Source organism: Schistocerca americana, chromosome 4, assembly GCF_021461395.2.
Source record: "Schistocerca americana isolate TAMUIC-IGC-003095 chromosome 4, iqSchAmer2.1, whole genome shotgun sequence".
Taxonomy (NCBI): Eukaryota; Metazoa; Arthropoda; class Insecta; order Orthoptera; family Acrididae; genus Schistocerca; species Schistocerca americana.
In genome coordinates this window covers 292,973,073-292,990,856 of record NC_060122.1, presented here as the reverse complement: position 1 = coordinate 292,990,856, position 17,784 = coordinate 292,973,073, and the positions used below count along the sequence as shown (strand labels likewise).

Below are 17,784 nucleotides of genomic sequence, written 5' to 3'. Positions count from 1 at the left end.
CGCTGGCAGCACTGTCCCATTAATGTCCCATTAATGTCCCAGGTCTTCACGCCACCGCCTACCACGACTCTAGGGTTCGTCGTCACAGAAGAGAAATTTGTTTTATATAGTTGTTGGGTATTCGTTTAGGACATTATAATTGAGTTTCGTCTGTTAATAAAGTTATTCTTTTCAAAGTGTCTCCGTTCGCTCCTCAGTATGAGGATGCGTCGCAGACCATGGGTGATATCCCCAAATCGGTAATGCTGCATCTAGTAAAATTGGTCCATGACCGCTGTAATCATTCACAGGTGACCGAGACAGGAATCTGCTGCCAGATCAAGTGCGTCAGCACGCCTGCAGTATCCTGCTGCAACGGAAGCAGGGAATGTTTAGAGACAGAGCAGAAGAGCGTAATGGAGGATGGAAAAATACATCGTGGCCCCATTTAAGAAACATCCTGGTTTCCGCTCCAAGGTTCTTGGAGAAAAGAGTAGAGCCAGATAAGATTAGAATCATATTCCTCACATAAACGAGTCCAGTACCTTATCTACCACTACCTCGTTCGTTGGGATCTCCAGGAGACCTGAGCGTTCTGCAAGAGAATATACTACCTTACTTTCTGCTGAATTCAACCTCTAGAAGGCGGAAGAACCTTGTACCACAGCTAATCATTCCCTTTCCTGTTCCATTCGTGAATGGAGCGGCGGTCCTTAAGCGAAATGTAGGTTAGCAGCAGTTAGACTGTTCTGCAGTCATCCGTAAGCGCCAGTTCTCTAAACTTTCTGACTGGTGTTTCGCGAAAAGAAAGTCGTCTTCGCTCCAGGAATTCCCATTTGAGTTAACGAAGCATCTTCACAATACTTGCATGTTGATCGAACCTACTGTTACTAAGTCTAGCAGCACGTTTCTGAACTGTTTCGATGTCTTCCTTTAATGTGACCTGGTGGGGATCCCAAACAATCGACCAGTACTCAAGAATGGGTCGCACTACTGTTGTACACTCCGTCTCCCTTATAGGTGAGCTACACTTTCCTAGAATTACCAGTGCCTTAATGACATCTCTACGGCTTTAAAGATAAGTGCCTGAACCTTGACGTCGTCTACCGTTAGAATGGTTGATGGCAACTGGGATGCTATCAAGAGCACTATGCTAACACTTGAAATAAGAACAACTGAAACAATATTTGTAAACAGCAGATACAGCAGAAACAGGGTCTCACATTGGCGCCCCGGGCTCTAGTGATTAGGAGTTGGACAAGACACGTGGAACAAACAAAAGATTTATTAATATTAGAACCGCTTGTAGTTAAGAAGTTCAGACCATTACGCGATTTGAGTTTTACTCCAAGGTAATCCCTTTTGGCGATTACAGCAGTGACCATTCTCCCGCACTCAATCTTAAATTTATTTCCTACTTGTATATTTTATTTCTCTCCTTCGTTTTGCTTAGCTACTTTTAATCGTGTTATATCAAGCTTTTCAGAGACGGGCAACACAGTGATCGGCGTGAAGCTTGTCAAGGAAGGTTATACACTGCTTGACAGGGGCTAAGAAACAGAGACATTGATGGACAGAAATAATTATAGGCAATGATTGGCGATATGAAACACAGTACATACGTAACCGAGGTGGACTGGTATATTTTTAATGAAAAATGGTACAGATTTCACCACATGGGAAAGCGGGTTAAAAATGGTTCAAATGACTCTAAGCACTATGGGACTTAACATCTGATGTCATCAGTCCACTAGACTTAGAGCTACTTAAAACCTAACTAACCTAAGGACATCACACACGTCCATGCCCGAGGCAGGATTCGAACCTGCGACCGTAGCAGCAGCACATTTCCGGACTGGAGCGACTACAACCGCTCGGCCACGCGGGCGACAAAGTGGGATAACAGACATAAATAACCCTCATGTTTGACCAAAGTCAGACTCCCATCATAATGGTCTATACCGTACTCTCAAAATGGTTCAAATGGCTCTGAGCGCTATGGGACTCAACATCTGAGGTCATCAGTCCCTAGAACTTAGAACTACTTAAACCTAACTAACCTAAGGACACCACACACATCCATGCCCGATGCAGGATTCGAACCTGCGACCGTAGCGGTCGCGCGGTTCCACACTGAAGTGCCTAGAACCACTCGGCAACAACGGCCGGCTCCGTACTCTCAGTAAGGAATAATCCCCCCTCGGGCACTGATGCACATTTTCCACCGTCATTCATTCTGGCAATCAAACTATTGTATTGTCCTTGGGGGTATTGTACCAGCCCTCCCTCAAGGCGGTTTTCTGTTCTTGCACAGTTCGGGGAGGGGTGTTTGTTGAGAAACGCGTCTGCCAGGAGCATCCCAAGCATGTACAATAAGGCATAGGTCCCGGGAGTACCTAGGTCATTCCGTACGTTTCATATGTTCACTTTCCAGTGTGTCCGGTGCCCTGTGTGTGTGTGTGGGGGGGGGGGGGGGTTGGAGGAGGGAGGGGGGGCTCGTTCATGAAGTCGAGACCTACCGCACCCCTAAACAGAAGGACACAATCCAGAATAACCTCCCTGCAGTACTACTGTGTTGCAACGGTGCATCATGCAAGCAGGGGCTTTCGGCCATTGTGCTTAATGCCTTATCGCACCATTAGGTTTAGGCCATACCGATGACGTCTTGAACATTCTGCGATGTGTAACATATTCCCCTCTCTCCCCACACTAACTGGTGGCCAAAATCATTTGCCACATTTCAGCGGTATTCGTCAGAGAACGTCACTCTGGGCAGTTGTTGCTGAACCCATCAAACATGCTCCCTACATCAACGAACTCTTTTTCGAAAAAAACGTGGGTGAAGTGGAGTGCATTTGACAGGCCTCTGAGAATACAAACCAGCCCGATGGTTCAAATGGCTCTGAGCACTATGGGACTTAACATCTGTGGTCATCAGTCCCCTAGAACTTAGAACTACTTAAACCTAACTAACCTAAGGACATCACACACATCCATGCCCGAGGCAGGATTCGAACCTGCGGCCGTAGCAGTCGCTCGGTTCCGGACTGAGCGCCTAGAAGCGCTAGACCACCGCGGCCAAACCAGCCCGATTCAAGCACCGTGAAATAGTTGTGGCAGAGACATATGTACCGGCAGTAGTTGCAAGGTCTACAGCGATCTTCCTAGTGCTAAGATGACTGTTCCTTTTCGCCACTAGGGCTACGAATCGAGCCTCCTGCGGTGTGATGGTCCGTCTATGACAACCGTCATGCTTTCGCATAGCGTTTACAACTTCAGTTGCCTTTTTTAATCGCGAGATGACACTTTTAGATAAACTGAAAGTTGGACGTTAATACTTCATTGCAAGACTGGCCAATGATTCTGCTGTGGTGTGCATACACAAACTCTGAGTTCAAACATGTTCAAATGCGTTTGAAATCTTATGGGACTTAACTGCTAAGGTCATCAGTCCCTAAGCTTACACACTACTTAACCTACATTATCGTAAGGACAAACACATACATCCATGCCCGAGGGAGGACTCGAACCTCCGCGGGACCAGCTGCACAGTCCATGACTGCAGCGCCTTAGAGCGCTCGGCACGAACTCTGAGTCTGACATGCTATTATCGCGAGTAGTAGAGAGCGAACAGATGTGGAGAGGAGTTGGAAGTGATTGGTGAGAAGCCGCGCAGCATGAGAGATCGCAGCTTGCCGTGGAAATGAGCGTCCGGCATTGTGGACCGGGAGCCCCCATTCTGGCAAGTTAGGCCGCCGAGGGCAAGTACTTATTACATTGGACGCCACATTGGGCGACTTGTGCGTCGGAGATGGGGATGAAATGATGATGAGGACAACACAACATCCAGTCCCTGAGCGGAGGAAATCTCCTGCCACAGTCAAGAATCGAACCCGGGCCCCTTGGCGTGGCATTCCGCCGCGCTGACCACTCAGCTAACGGGGGCGGACGCAGCTTGCCGTGATCGTGCTAGTAGCGGAGGAGGAGACTTTGGTATTAATTGAGGCTTTTTTGCCTTTTGTTGCAAGTAGTTGTTGCTTGTTTGCGCTCAGGTGGGATTTTGTCAGATTTGTATACGCATACATTGAGAGTAATATTCTTATCTTTGTTGTGGCATCGACGTGTTTATTGAGTAATGGGCATTGTGGACTAATTGAGGCCTGTGTAAAGTCTGTCAGTGTTTAAATAATCTATTTAGCGAGTACAGTAAATTTAAGTCTTCATTGGTTTCTTGCCGTAGTGGTAACACCGGTTCCCGTCAAATCTTCGAAGTTAAGCGCTGTCAGGCTGGGCTAGTATTGAATGGGTGACCATCCGGTCTGCCGAGCGCTGTTGGGAAGTGGGGTGCACTCAGCCCTTGTAAGGCAAACTGAGGAGCTACTTCATTGAGAAGTAGCGGCTCCGGTCTCGTAAACAGACATACGGCCGGGAGAGCGGTGTGCTGACCACATGCCCCTCCATATCCACACTCGGTGACGCCGGTCGGTACCGTCGCGCCTTCATGGCCTGTTCGGACGGAGTTAATTTTTAGTTTTAGTTTATGGCTAGTTGACCACACTCCTCCTGATCATTCAATTTCTATATTTAAAAAAATATGGCAGTAGTTGTTACAGTTATTAGGACCATGCATGGCGCTCTGCATGGATCACAGTATTGCTTTTGATATATTTTTAGCGTGTTGCTGATCACGCAGTTGCTGCGGCAAGACGAAGTAAGTTGTCGGTTGGGTACAGGACCATTGCATTGTTAGAGAATATTTTAAAACGAGTTGTATTATTGTCAGAGATGTATCGTCACATATTTCCGTACGTCTTTGAAAACCTGACAGTTTCAACACCTCTTACAGTGGCTACAGCAGAGACGCTTTGACCGGCTTCGAACCGTCCAACTGCGCGTCTGCGACCGTAAGCACTCAAATGACGTCTTGCAGACGTGTTGTAACACACGGAATGTTGTACTTACCGATTCCACAACAACCTTCGCCCAAAACCGTAATGGATGAATTGACAAATGCATACAAAGCGTTCGAGCTCAGGCTTCGCTGCAGTCAACACGTTCCGCCATTTACTATCATTGGCCAGGTATTCCGTAGCAATCGTCGGGTGTTCCCTAGTAACTGGCAATTGTTCCTTAGCAAGTGTCAGTTGTTTCTTAGCAGTTGTCAAGCAATGTGACACTAGTGGCATATTTATATACGCTGTAGGACTGAAATAGTTTTAAAAAAGTAGGACAAAAGAAAAAGAATGAAAATGACTTACTTTGTATTCTCATTTTCGCTCGGTTCTCTGACCGTTTTAATTTGGCAGCATTCTAATTGATTTACATGTACTTTGTTTTATACTATCTAAGGAGGTATGTACTAGTACTATAATAAGTGCAGCTTTCTAGACTGAATTGTAACTGTATTTAGCTTTACATTGCACTGATACGCCAAAGAAACTGGTATAGGCATGCGTATTCAAATACAGAGATATGTAAACAGTCGGAATACAGCGCTACGGTGGCCTAGTTCTATACAGGACAACTGTCTGGCGCAGTTGTTATCGTTTACCGCTGTTAGAATGGCAGGTCATCAAGATTTAAGTGAGTTTGTACGTGGTGTTATAGCCGGCGAACGACCTATGGGACACAGCATCTCCGAGGTACCGATGAGGTGGGGATTATCCCGAACGACCATTTCACGATTGTACCGTGAATAAAAAAAAAAAAAAATAAATAAAAAATAAAAAAAAAAATTTTAAAAAATGTTCAAATGTGTGTGAAATCTTATGGGACTTAACTGCTAAGGTCATCAGTCCGCCGGCCGCGGTGGTCTCGCGGTTAAGGCGCTCAGTCCGGAACCGCGCGACTGTTAACGGTCGCAGGTTCGAATCCTGCCTCGGACATGGATGTGTGTGATGCCCTTAGGTTAGTTAGGTTTAAGAAGTTCTAAGTTCTAGGGGACTGATGACCACAGATGTTAAGTCCCATAGTGCTCAGAGCCATTTGAACCATTTGTCATCAGTCCCTAAATTATCCTAAGGACGAACACACACAAACACCCATGCCCGAGGGAGGACTCGAACCTCCGCCTGGACAATATCAGGATCTGATAAAACATCAAATCTCCGGCATCGCTACTACCAGAAAAAGATTCTGCAACAACGGGACCAACGACGACAGAAGAGAATCGTTCAATGTGACCGAAGTGCAACCTTTCCGCAAATTGCTGCAGATTTCAATGCTGGGCCATCTACGAGTGTCAGCGTGCGACCCATTCAACGAAACATCATTGATATGGGCTTCGGGAGCCGAAGGCCCACTCGTGAACCCTAGATGACTGCACGACACAAAGCTGTACGCCTCGCCTCGGCCTGTTAACACCGATATTGGACTGTTGATGACTGGAAACATTTTGCTTGGTCGGACGAGTCTCGTTTCAAACTGTATCGAACGGGTGGACGTGCAAGGGTAAGGAGACAACCTAATGAATTCATGGAGCTGGCCGCTGTGGTCGAGTGGTTCTAGGCGGTTCAGTCCGGAACCACGCGGCTGCTACGGTCGCAGGTTCGAAAAATGGTTCAAATTGCTCTGAGCACTATGGGACTTCACTTCTGAGGTCATCAGTCCCCTAGAACTTAGAACTACTTAAACCTAACTAACCTAAGGACATCACACTCACCCAAGCCCGAGGCAGGACTCGAACCTGCGATCGTTCCAGACTGTAGCGCCCAGAACCGCTCGGCCATCTCGGCCGGCAGCAGGTTCGAATCCTGCCTCGGGCATGGATATGTGTGATGTCCTTAGGTTAGTTAGGTTTTAGTAGTTCCAAGTCTAGGGGACTGACGACCTCAGAAGTTACGTCCCACAGTGCTTAGAGCCATGTGAACCATTTTTGAATCCTTGGACCCTGCATGTCAGCAGGGGACTGGATGGTGGAGACCGTGTAATGCTGTAGGGCGTTTGCAGTTGGAGTGACATGGGGCCCCTCAAGCGTCTAGAACGACTCTGACAGGTGACACGTACGTAAGCGTCGTGTCTGATCACCTGCATCCGTTCGTGTCCATTGTGCATTTCGACGGAATTCGGAAATCCCAGGAGGACAATGCGACCCCCCACACGTCCAGAATTGCTACATAGTGGCTCCAGGAACAGTCTTCTAACTTCAAACACTTCCACTGGCCACCCGGAGTGGCCGAGCGGTTCTAGGCGCTACAGTCTGGAACCGCACGACCACTACGGTAGCAGGTTCGAATCCTGCCTCGGGTATGGATGTGTGTGATGTCCTTAGGTTAGTTAGGTTTAAGTAGTTCTAAGTTCTAGCGGCTGATGACCTCAGAAGTTAAGTCCCATAGTGCTCAGAGGCATTTGAACCATTTGAATCACTGGCTACCAAACTCCACAGGCATGAACATTATTGAGTATATCTGAGGTGGCTCGCAACGTGCTGTTCAAAAGAGATCTCCATCCCCCTTGTACTCTTAAGTATTTATGGACAGCCCTGCATGCTTCGTGGTGTCAATTCCCTCCAGCACTACTTCAGACATTAGTCGAGTCCACACCACGCCGTGTTGCGGCACTTCTGCTTGCTCACTGGGGCTCCACACGATATTAGGCAGGTGTACCACTTTCTTTTTGGCTCTTCAGTGACTACTGTATTTAGCTTTATATTATTTAAAGAGCTGTGAATAGCTTCCTAGTAATTGCGCTGTACGATTACGCTTCGTGATGATCTCAAAGACGCCTTAATAGTCGTCATAGGCAGTTTTTCTGAATTTTCAATTGTTTAAAGGCTACTGCTTTACGTATCTGGTAAACTGCGAAATTTTTGATAAAACACCCCGAAAATGCCAGTTTCACTCGCGAGTGTTAGCACTGAGATAGTTTCCTTGTTCCTACCCCAAACGCGGATGCTGTGCCGGGGGAAGGATTGCCTGAACGCTAATCTGCCTAATACTACCTCCGTAGCCTGTGCGTGGTGCGCGTTATTATCCGTCGCCATGGATGCCGCTACGTCCTTTGTACGCCGCCGCCGCTGCCGCTGCCGTAACCACAACCGGCGCCGCCCCGCCAGTTGTCGGAGGCCTTCTGGGAGGCGCAGCGAGGAGGTGAGCTGGTCGCGGAGGGGCCCCCAGTCCACTGCCGGGCGCCGTCGCAGCAGCAGCAGCAGCAGCAGCAACCGCCGCGGCCACACGTCACAGATAGCAGCTGGGCTCACAGCTACTCGGCGCGTCCCGGTAAGTCGGCGGACAGTGCGGCCGGCAGCGCGAAACGCGCGACTTTCGAGGAACTGGACACAGGCGGCACCTGGACACGATTACTTTAGCTTGCGACAAAACTTCGCGTCGGAGGCCAGCGACCATTATACGCAAACATGGACAGGACTATAGTGATATATCATGCATTTAATATTTATAAACTGGCCAAATGCGAGTAGGACTCGCGCATTGAGGATTTCTATATAGTTCACCTATCCTGGGAATCGAGAATCTCTACGATTTTTGCCTGTTATCGCTATCGACACTGGCAAGATACTGGTCCCGGTAATTCCAAGACCGTATCAAAATCTCTACAGTAGTTCCTCAGGCTAGAACGGACATGCAAAAAGAAGCTAGCAGGGGACTACACTGTATATATGTAGAAAGAGAAGAGATAATAAAAAGTTGGTTATCTGCGTACTAAAACATGACTGCAACTTACATTTTATATTTGCATGCAGTAATGTTCGCCTGTTATGCTCTTGGCGGATGATGAATGCAACTATGTTCAAATGACAAGAGATATTTTTTTATGTTATAATCACAATTTAACAAGATTCAGATTTTTTACTATACTATTACTGCGAAATATTACTTCTTGCTGAATTTCGTGGTTCTAGTAAACATACAGGTTTTGATGAGTGAGTTTGCGAGTATCAAATCATATGACACAAACGGCCATATCTTTTTACTAAATTGACTTAGAAGCTTGTAATTTTTACGCCGCCAAGGGACCGTAGAGCTTAGTGTGTGACATGAATTTGAAATTGATACGCCAAACTGTTCCAGGGAAAGAGGGTCTTAACAAACGAACAGAGAGACAGATGGTTAAAAAAAGACAAAAAATATTTTTTTCGTGTAATACAACTAAAATTAGCAATTTTCGGGTTTTTTCCTTTACTTGTACTGTGAAATTTTGCTTCTTGCCAAATTTTATGATTCTATGTCAACAGGAAGCACCCTGTCGGTTTTGATGAGAGAGTTTTCGAGTATCAAAATATATGAGGTAAATGGCCATCTCTTTTGAGTGAAGTGACGTAGAAACTTCAAATTTTTACTCCTCCAAGAGACCACAGACGGAAATGTGTGATACAAGTAAACTTGATACGCCTGCTCGTTGCTGAGAAAAAAGGGTTCTTAACAGTCGGACAGATAAACAGGTTGACAGACAGACGGAAAACGAAGTCATCGTATAAGGCTTTCGTTTTTATACACTGAGGCACGAAACCCTAAAAATGAATATTTCTTTGTTCATCTCCTGTGCGTACCCATATTATTTGTTCGATTACGTTGAAAGTTTGGAGAGCTGTTGTGGACATGCTCGCGAATGTTTCTGTGGGGGTAAGAACCACCTGCCACCACTAGGGGCGGAGATGAAGACGGGGTGACATAAAAGCTTAACTCGGGAACTTCTGGAGCATTTTCAGTTAAATTTTGTATATACATGACTCATTATTTGTGCAATTATTTGTATAAAAATATTGTGCCCGCATCTCGTGGTCGTGCGGTAGCGTTCTCGCTTCTCACGCCCGGGTTCCCGGGTTCGATTCCCGGCGGGGTCAGGGATTTTCTCTGCCTCGTGATGGCTGGGTGTTGTGTGCTGTCCTTAGGTTAGTTAGGTTTAAGTAGTTCTAAGTTCTAGGGGACTTATGACCACAGCAGTTGAGTCCCATAGTGCTCAGAGCCATTTAAAACTTCTTTTTTAAAAATATTGTTGCGGTAATATAATCCAACCACTCCTAGGTGTGGAGGTGGGGTAAGAAGATGTAGCATGTAGAAATATGCGATGACGATCGATATTAACAGGCAAAAACAACACCTTTAGGAGTCACTACACTTACTAGCTACAGTCACGATGATGGGCTCAAATGGCTCTGAGCACTATGGGACTTAACATCTGAGGTCATCAGTCCCCTAGAACTTAGAACTACTTAGAGCTAACTAACCTAAGGATATCACACACATCCATGCCCGAGAGTCACAATGATGTTTCACGCCTACTGCTGGGGTAGGGGGTGAGGGGGAATGCCACGATATTGACATTTCTCAGCATCTCTCTGTAACGCCTGAAAGAATTTGTATCAAAATTGGCAAATTTACAGTATCACCCCCGTGGCTGAGGGTTTGGGGTGAAAAGGCGTCACAGAAAATCATACCTCAGGAACGTCAGCAGCAGTTTCAACCAAATTTGGTACATGCATTACTCACTGTTTACAATGTAGCAGCGAAGTATAAAAAAAATTGGTGTCTAAATTTTGATATCTACTACCGTTGGTGGGACGGGAGGGTAGGGGTGGTGGTGACGATGACAAGGGATGACATTTAGAAACGTCTGAAAACCATCTGTCGGCATTTCTTTCCTTTAATTAATTGACTTAGAATACAAAAGTGTAAAACGCAACCTGTCTCTCATTTGCGATTTTCAACGCATAATCCACATTACGGTCCGGGGCCAAAAGTCATACCACATGACTCAGCACGTCAGATACATTTAACGTCGTCACCAGAATGGCATGGTGCAAAACAGCAGAGAATCAGAGTTGCCAGTGTAGTCCTTTTTTTCGAAACGACAATCAGTTATTGGCAGAATTAAAAGTTTCCTCAAAATTAAGATGAAACACATGGCGACTTCGCTAGAGATACCTATTAAATATGTGCACAAATATGTGTGAAATATGTTAAATGTATGTAATCTCCTATGCACATCCATTGCATGCGTGTACCTACAGCTAGTAATATTTAAAAAGTATATCCCATTAAAGGTACACCATCAGGCCGGTACTAATAGACACAGATGACAATTTGCACAAGCTGTAACAATGAGGTTACTGAAAATGTCTGAAAACATGAGATAAATATAAGTTTGCCGTCTCCTTGGTACCGCACGATACGCCGCCGAGTTGATACTCAAACCGCAAAACAGCCTCGATTTTAAAGAGAGACTCCTTTTCCGTCATTCCGATGTCAATATGTTATATGGTTGCTGTATTATTGAACTGTAGTACGGGTAAGCGTATCATTAACACTTTACGGTACATGTTTCGTTGTCTTCTTTATCTTTGTCTATCGTGTAACATTTGAATGGAGGAGCCACATAAGGTAACATTTCTTGTGGTTCGGAATCAGCGCAACAGCTGATCTACTACATATCGGCAACATTATACAGATTTACAAATACTATTTGCATTGTAATGCGTGGTAAGTGTCGTCAAATATAAAATGCGTCACGTTTCGTGATCTTGCTACCTCGCAAGGTGTAGGTCATGGGTTGGAGTTCCTCTCGGTCCTGGGTGGGTGTTTTAAATGCGCCGTTATTGCGCCAGTCCTATGACAGATACAAAATATGAGATGAGAATATGGAAATTTGTAAGTATTAAGGAATTCTAATACGCTTAATGCGTTCAGAGACGACAAAATTGCAGTATGCTATGGCTGTGATTTGAGATCTCAGAAGCCAAATTAAAAAAAGAAACCAATAAGACTTTACAGTTACACTTCGTCAAGCCCGTATAAAGGCATGGTAACATGCCCCCTGAACCACGCGTAGAAAAATCCTCGAAGTTGTCAAATTTCTGGAAGATAAAAACAATGCGGATGCAGGAAATTTGTAGAACAAAAATTAAATAAAAACAGTCTTCTCATCTTCTCAGCGCCATCCTATAAACCGTGATGCTGATGTAATACCAGAATGAAACAGCCTCTTTCTTAAAGAAACGTCGCACTTCCACCAGATAACTTCAACATTACTTCGGTATAAATCCACTAGAAAGTTACTATCGTAGGGAACTGCAATGCTGGTTAGCGTTTAATCAATATTAGCGGTATTTTTACAGTAAAGCTTTTATGCATGTACCGCAACCAGTGTCAATGTTTATGGACTTTCAGTCTTATAAAGTGCTGGCCAGAGTGGCCGAGGGGTTCTAGGCGCTACAGTCTGGAACCGCGCCCGCTACGGTCGCAGGTTCGATTCCTGCTTCGGGCATGGATGTGTGTGATGTCGATAGGTTTAAGTAGTTCTAAGTTCTAGGGGACTGATGACCTTAGAAGTTAAGTCCCATAGTGGTCAGAGCCATTTTTTTCTTATAAAGTTAACTTATTTGCCGCGAATTTCGAGCCACTGGTGCTCATCTTCAGGCATGAAGGCACAATGCGAAAGAGAAACGTGTTGCAAAGTGAGGATAGATGGCCGACCATCGCAACAGCCAGTGGGCGTACATGTCTTAAGTAACCAGTACAAGATAACCAGAAAGTATTTACAGATCGGCACGTCTTTTTGACAAGAAATATGCCACAGATATTTTTCTATTACTATGTAAGGAGACATACCACAAGGACCTAATGAAGACTCTGGCAACTCAACAAACTGGCGATAATGCAGCTAATAGACTTAGAAAAGTAATATTTAAATATTTTTGTATGCTTTATCTCCTGAAGATGGTCGCCTATGACTCTAAACACGTCACAAATAAATGAATAAAATGAATAATCAATAAGCATTGTGACTGGTTGCAGTAAATACGTACAATCTCGTATGCATATGATATTTATTTTAAAGTCTCGTTCTCCGTTCTCTTTCTAGCCTCTTTATTCTTGTGCAGCGAATCGACGCATGGTGAAGGGAATGGCAATTGTATCTCAATGTAGACAAGTGTAATGTGCTGCGAATACATAGAAAGAAAGATCCCTTATCATTTAGCTACAACATAGGAGGTCATCAACTGAAAGCAGTTAATTCCATAAATTATCTGGGACTACGCATTAGGAGTGATTTAAAATGGAATGATCATATAAAGCTGATCGTCGGTAAAGCAGATGCCAGACTGAAATTCATTGGAAGAATCCTAAGGAAATGCAATCCGAAAACAAAGGAAGTAGGTTACAGTACGCTTGTTCGCCCACTGCTTGAATACTGCTGAGCAGATTCGGTCAGAGGGTTACGTGCCCTCTGCAATAAAAAAAACTGAGTCAATCGATCAACAACGAACATTAATGGATGTCTTACGGCGTCCGCCCCGAGCAGACACAACGAACAAAACCGAACAAAATGAGATTAAAAAAAAAAAAAAAAAAAAAAAAGCAGTGTGGGATCCGTACCAGATAGGGTTGATAGAAGAGATAGAGAAGATCCAACGGAGAGCAGCGCACTTCGTTACAGGATCATTTATTAATCGCGAAAGCGTTACGGAGATGATAGATAAACTCCAGTGGAAGACTGCAGAAGAGACGCTCAGTAGCTCGGTACGGGCTTTTGTTGAAGTTTCAAGAACATACCTTCACCGAGGAGTCAAGCAGTATATTGCTCCCTCCTACGTATGTCTCGCGAAGAGACCATGAGGATAAAATCAGAGAGATTAGAACCCACACCGAGGCATACCGACAATCCTTCATTCCGCGAACAATACGAGACTGGAATGGGAGAACCGATAGAGGTATTCAAGGTACCCTCCGCCACACACCGTCAGGTGGCTTGCGGAGTATGGATGTAGATTTAGATGTAGATACTGTAGTGGAGGGAATTTCTCACGATTGTATTCCCTGTGCTACGGCTGCAGCGCGGAATTTGATACACAGTATTTCGGCAGCCTTATACACACTGATATAAATTATTTGTTTATTTCCTGTTGCAGTGTGTCATCAATATTATTGAGGACAAATCGCCGTTCATACACCGCATAATGGAAATTGTGAGTGCGAATTCCGCCCGAGTATGGATGCCTGTTTTAAATGCTCCATTACTTAGTCATTTCTGCATTGACACAAAATATGTGACGGGAATAAGGAAATTTAAATAGTGCGTTCGCAGCTGACGAGATTGCAACACGTGTGATTAATGTGTAATTTCAGGTATCGAAGGCCAAATTACAAAAGGACTGCCAAGGGACTCATGACGTCGTGCAAGACTTAACGCTACTTCGGAAGTTTGTGGGTCAGGTATCTCAAGTGTAACTACTAAGTGGAGGTGCTTATGAAGATTGCATGAGCAGTGCACTGGCGTGTTTGTGTTGTTGACGGTGGGAAGAAAGGGAGAGCGAGACTACCGCTGTCGGCACACCCTTTCGACTTTCAACAACGGGCCGCAATGCTTAACGCACACGTCATACGGACAGGTTACTGCCAACAGTCGCACATTCTCTCAATCTGTGAGACACTTTGCAGAGATTTGGACTTACATCTAGAGTCTTGGAACGCAGAACCTACCCATCACCCCCTCTAATTTCTCACTCCAATTCTACATCTACATTTATACAGCGCAAGCCACCCAACGGTGTGTGGCGGAGGGCGCTTTACGTGCCACTCTCATTACCTCCCTTTCCAGTTCCAGCTGCGTATGGTTCGCGGGAAGAACGACTACCGGAAAGCCTCCGCGCGCGCTCCAATCTCTCTAATTTTACATCCGTGATCTCCTCGGGAGGTATAAGTAGGGGGAAGCAATATATTCGATACCTCATCCAGAAACGCACCCTCTCGAAACCTGGACAGCAAGCTACACCACGATGCAGAGCGCCTCTCTTGCATAGTCTGCCAGTTGAGTTTGCTAAACATCTCCGTAATGCTATCACGCTTACCAAATAACCCTGTGACGAAACGCGCCGCTCTTCTTTGGATCTTCTCTATCTCCTCTGTCAACCCGACCTTGTACAGATCCCAAACTGATGAGCAATACCCAAGAACAGGTCGAACGAGTATTTTGTAAGTTACCTCCTTTGTTGATGGACTACATTTTCTAAGGACTCTCCCAATGAATCTCAACCTGGCACCCGCCTTACTACAATTAATTTTATATGATCATTCCACTTCAAATCGTTACGTACGCATACTCCCAGATATTTTACAGCAGTAACTGCTACCAGTGTTTGTTCCGCTATCATATAATCATACAATAAAGGATCCTTCTTTCTATGTATTCACAATACATTAAATTTGTCTATGTTAAGGGTCAGTTGCCACTCCCTGCACCAAGTGCCTATCCGCTGCAGATCTTCCTGCATTTCGCTGCAATTTTCTAATGCTGCAACTTCTCTGTATACTACAGCATCATCCGCGAAAAGCTGCATATTACTGAGGACAAATCGCCGTTCATGCACCGCATAATGGAAATTGTGAGTGCGAATTCCGCCCGAGACCTGTAGAGGATCGAGGCTTGTTCGGGGAGTGGCAATTGACCCGCAACATAAACAAATGTAGCGTGTTGCGAGACGGACAGACCGTTTACTAGCGTTGAAAATTTCTTGCAAGGCATGGATGGTACAGACCACCTCCAGTCAGCAAGGCGCGTTATAACTGTTTGTCGCACCGGGACTCGAACGTGGACTCTTGAATTTTGTGGGAAATACAGGCGAGCCTCTGGGAAACTTGGAAATCAGAAGACGGGCAGGGACGGCGAGGCAGGGCAGGTTGCATCAGCCAGTGGTATCAATGTCTACACGTTTGTTAAATTATTTAGTTCGAGCCCCGGTCCGGAACACAGTCTTCATCTCTCACAATATTTTCACTGCAGCGTACGCTCCGGAATCGAAGAAGCATTCGTAATAAATTTCTGATATTAGAGTAAGATACTACAGAATATGTTTCGTTTGAAACTGATGGGTGACAGTTACTGCTAGAGTGGTCAGTAAGACAAGGAGACAGTAACATTTAGCGCATCTGATATTCTAAAACATAAGAAAAATGTCATAGGAATCCATATTTAGATCTATACATATTTAAATGGGATTTAGTAAATTAGAATGGAATAAGAAGTGTGGGTCTGCGCATGAACGACTGTATCGGGGCAAAGATTTGTCTCATAAGGTCTCTCTAAAATAAATCAGCTGAACGAGAACTTTTTACTAGGATTTACAAACAAAGGTTCCGGAAACAACGACTGCCCGAAACCCAGCTCGCTTTGTTTGTCTACGAGATGAGCAGTACCGACGCTGTAGCAGAGTCCGTGTTCCTTGACTTGCAGAAGGCATTCGATACGGTTCCGCACTGCCACCTAATGAACAAAATACGACCGTATGGAGCAGCGGACCAACTGTGTGATTGGGCTGAAGCACTTCTAGCACACAGAACACAGTATGTCATTCGGAACAGAGAGAAACCTTCAGACGTAAAAAAAACTACGGGCGTGCCTCAGGGGACTGTTATAGGACCACTGCTATTCACAATGTATATAAATGACCTGGTAGAGAACGACAGAAGTTCCATGACGCTTTTCGCAGATGATGCTGTGGTATATAGAGAAGATGCGACGCTAGAAAATTGGAAGACCTGTAGAGGATCGACGCTTGTTCAGGGAGTGGCAACTGACCCACAACATAAACAAATGTAGCGTGTTGCGAATACACAGACGGACAGACCGTTTACTATGTGATTAAACAATTGCAGAACAGTCACTGTAAGAAGCTGCTTCCATAAACTGTGTAGGAGTAGGTGTACGGAACGATTTGGAATGGAGTGAACATATGAAGTTAATCGCGAGTAAGACAGATAGCAGACCGAGATTTATGAAAGAATCCTGAGGAAATGTAGTCCATCAACAAAAGCAGTTGTTTGCAAAACACTCGTTTGACCGGTACTTGAATATTGCTCGTGAGTATGGAATCTGCAACAGTTAGGACTGGTAGAGGAAATAGGGAAAATCCAAAGAAGAGCAGCGTGTTTCGTTACAAGTTCATTTAGTAAGCACGAAAGCGTCACAGAGATGATCAATCAATTTCAGTGGTGCAAGAGAGGCGTTCTGTATTACGGTGTGATTCAATGTCAATGTTCCGAGAGTGTATGTTTCTAGGAGAATCAACAAATATATCTCGTCAAAAGACCATGATGATGAAACTAGAGAGATTCGAGCCCACACGGAGGATTACTGGCAATCGTTCTTCCCGCGATCTATTCGCGACTGGTACAGGAAAGGGGGGAAGTGACAGTTACACGAAGTACGCTCCGCCACACACTGCAACGTGGCTCACGGAGTACAGATGTAGATTTCGACGTAGAGGATCAACCGCTTTATTCTTGAGCTTAGGCTGCAATTTCTGCTCCTCTTTTAAGTTATTTGGAAGTACATAACAAATTGCGACCACTGAACAGCAGATTAGTGGAAGAACACTAGAGCAAGGATTCTGCATGAAACTGATCGACACTGTCGTACACAGATTCAGGCGAAATTTTTCAGGGTCCAGAGAAGCCTTCGTTATAAATGGACCTGCATACTTGCTGACAGATTAAAACTGTGTGGCGGACAAGAAGTCGAACACAGAACAAAGCCGTTCTCTGTCAATACTTTAATCGGCTGGACTATCCAGCACGACTGACTACCAGACCTTGCAGCCTGTCTGCCGCTAGTACAGACGGATAGAGTGAGTCAGGAAGAAAGGTACATGCTTTGAGGGGCGACAGTAGTGGTGATTCTGAACAAAAACTTGAAATCAAGAAATGCCCTTTTCTTAATCATATCCGACATACAGCTGTTTGAAAATCACGAGCGTCAGTCGCATTTCCTTCTTCACCAGCACTTACGTGCGAATACAATAAAAAAGACATTAGGTTACTTAGTGTATTCTCTACGGACCACACACATAACCGT

The 17,784-nt window shown here is 45.1% G+C and overlaps 1 protein-coding gene across 1 annotated transcript in view; it reads left to right on the top strand.

The window, feature by feature from the left end:
* The first annotated feature begins 7,958 nt into the window (after positions 1-7,958).
* Positions 7,959-17,784, top strand: part of LOC124613428 (fatty-acid amide hydrolase 2-like) — a 381,807-nt gene continuing 371,981 nt past the window's right edge. The window contains exons 1-2 of the mRNA XM_047142130.1: positions 7,959-7,979; positions 8,033-8,195. Of these exons, the coding sequence (XP_046998086.1) occupies positions 7,959-7,979; positions 8,033-8,195 (184 nt within the window). The remainder of the gene's footprint in view (positions 7,980-8,032; positions 8,196-17,784) is intronic.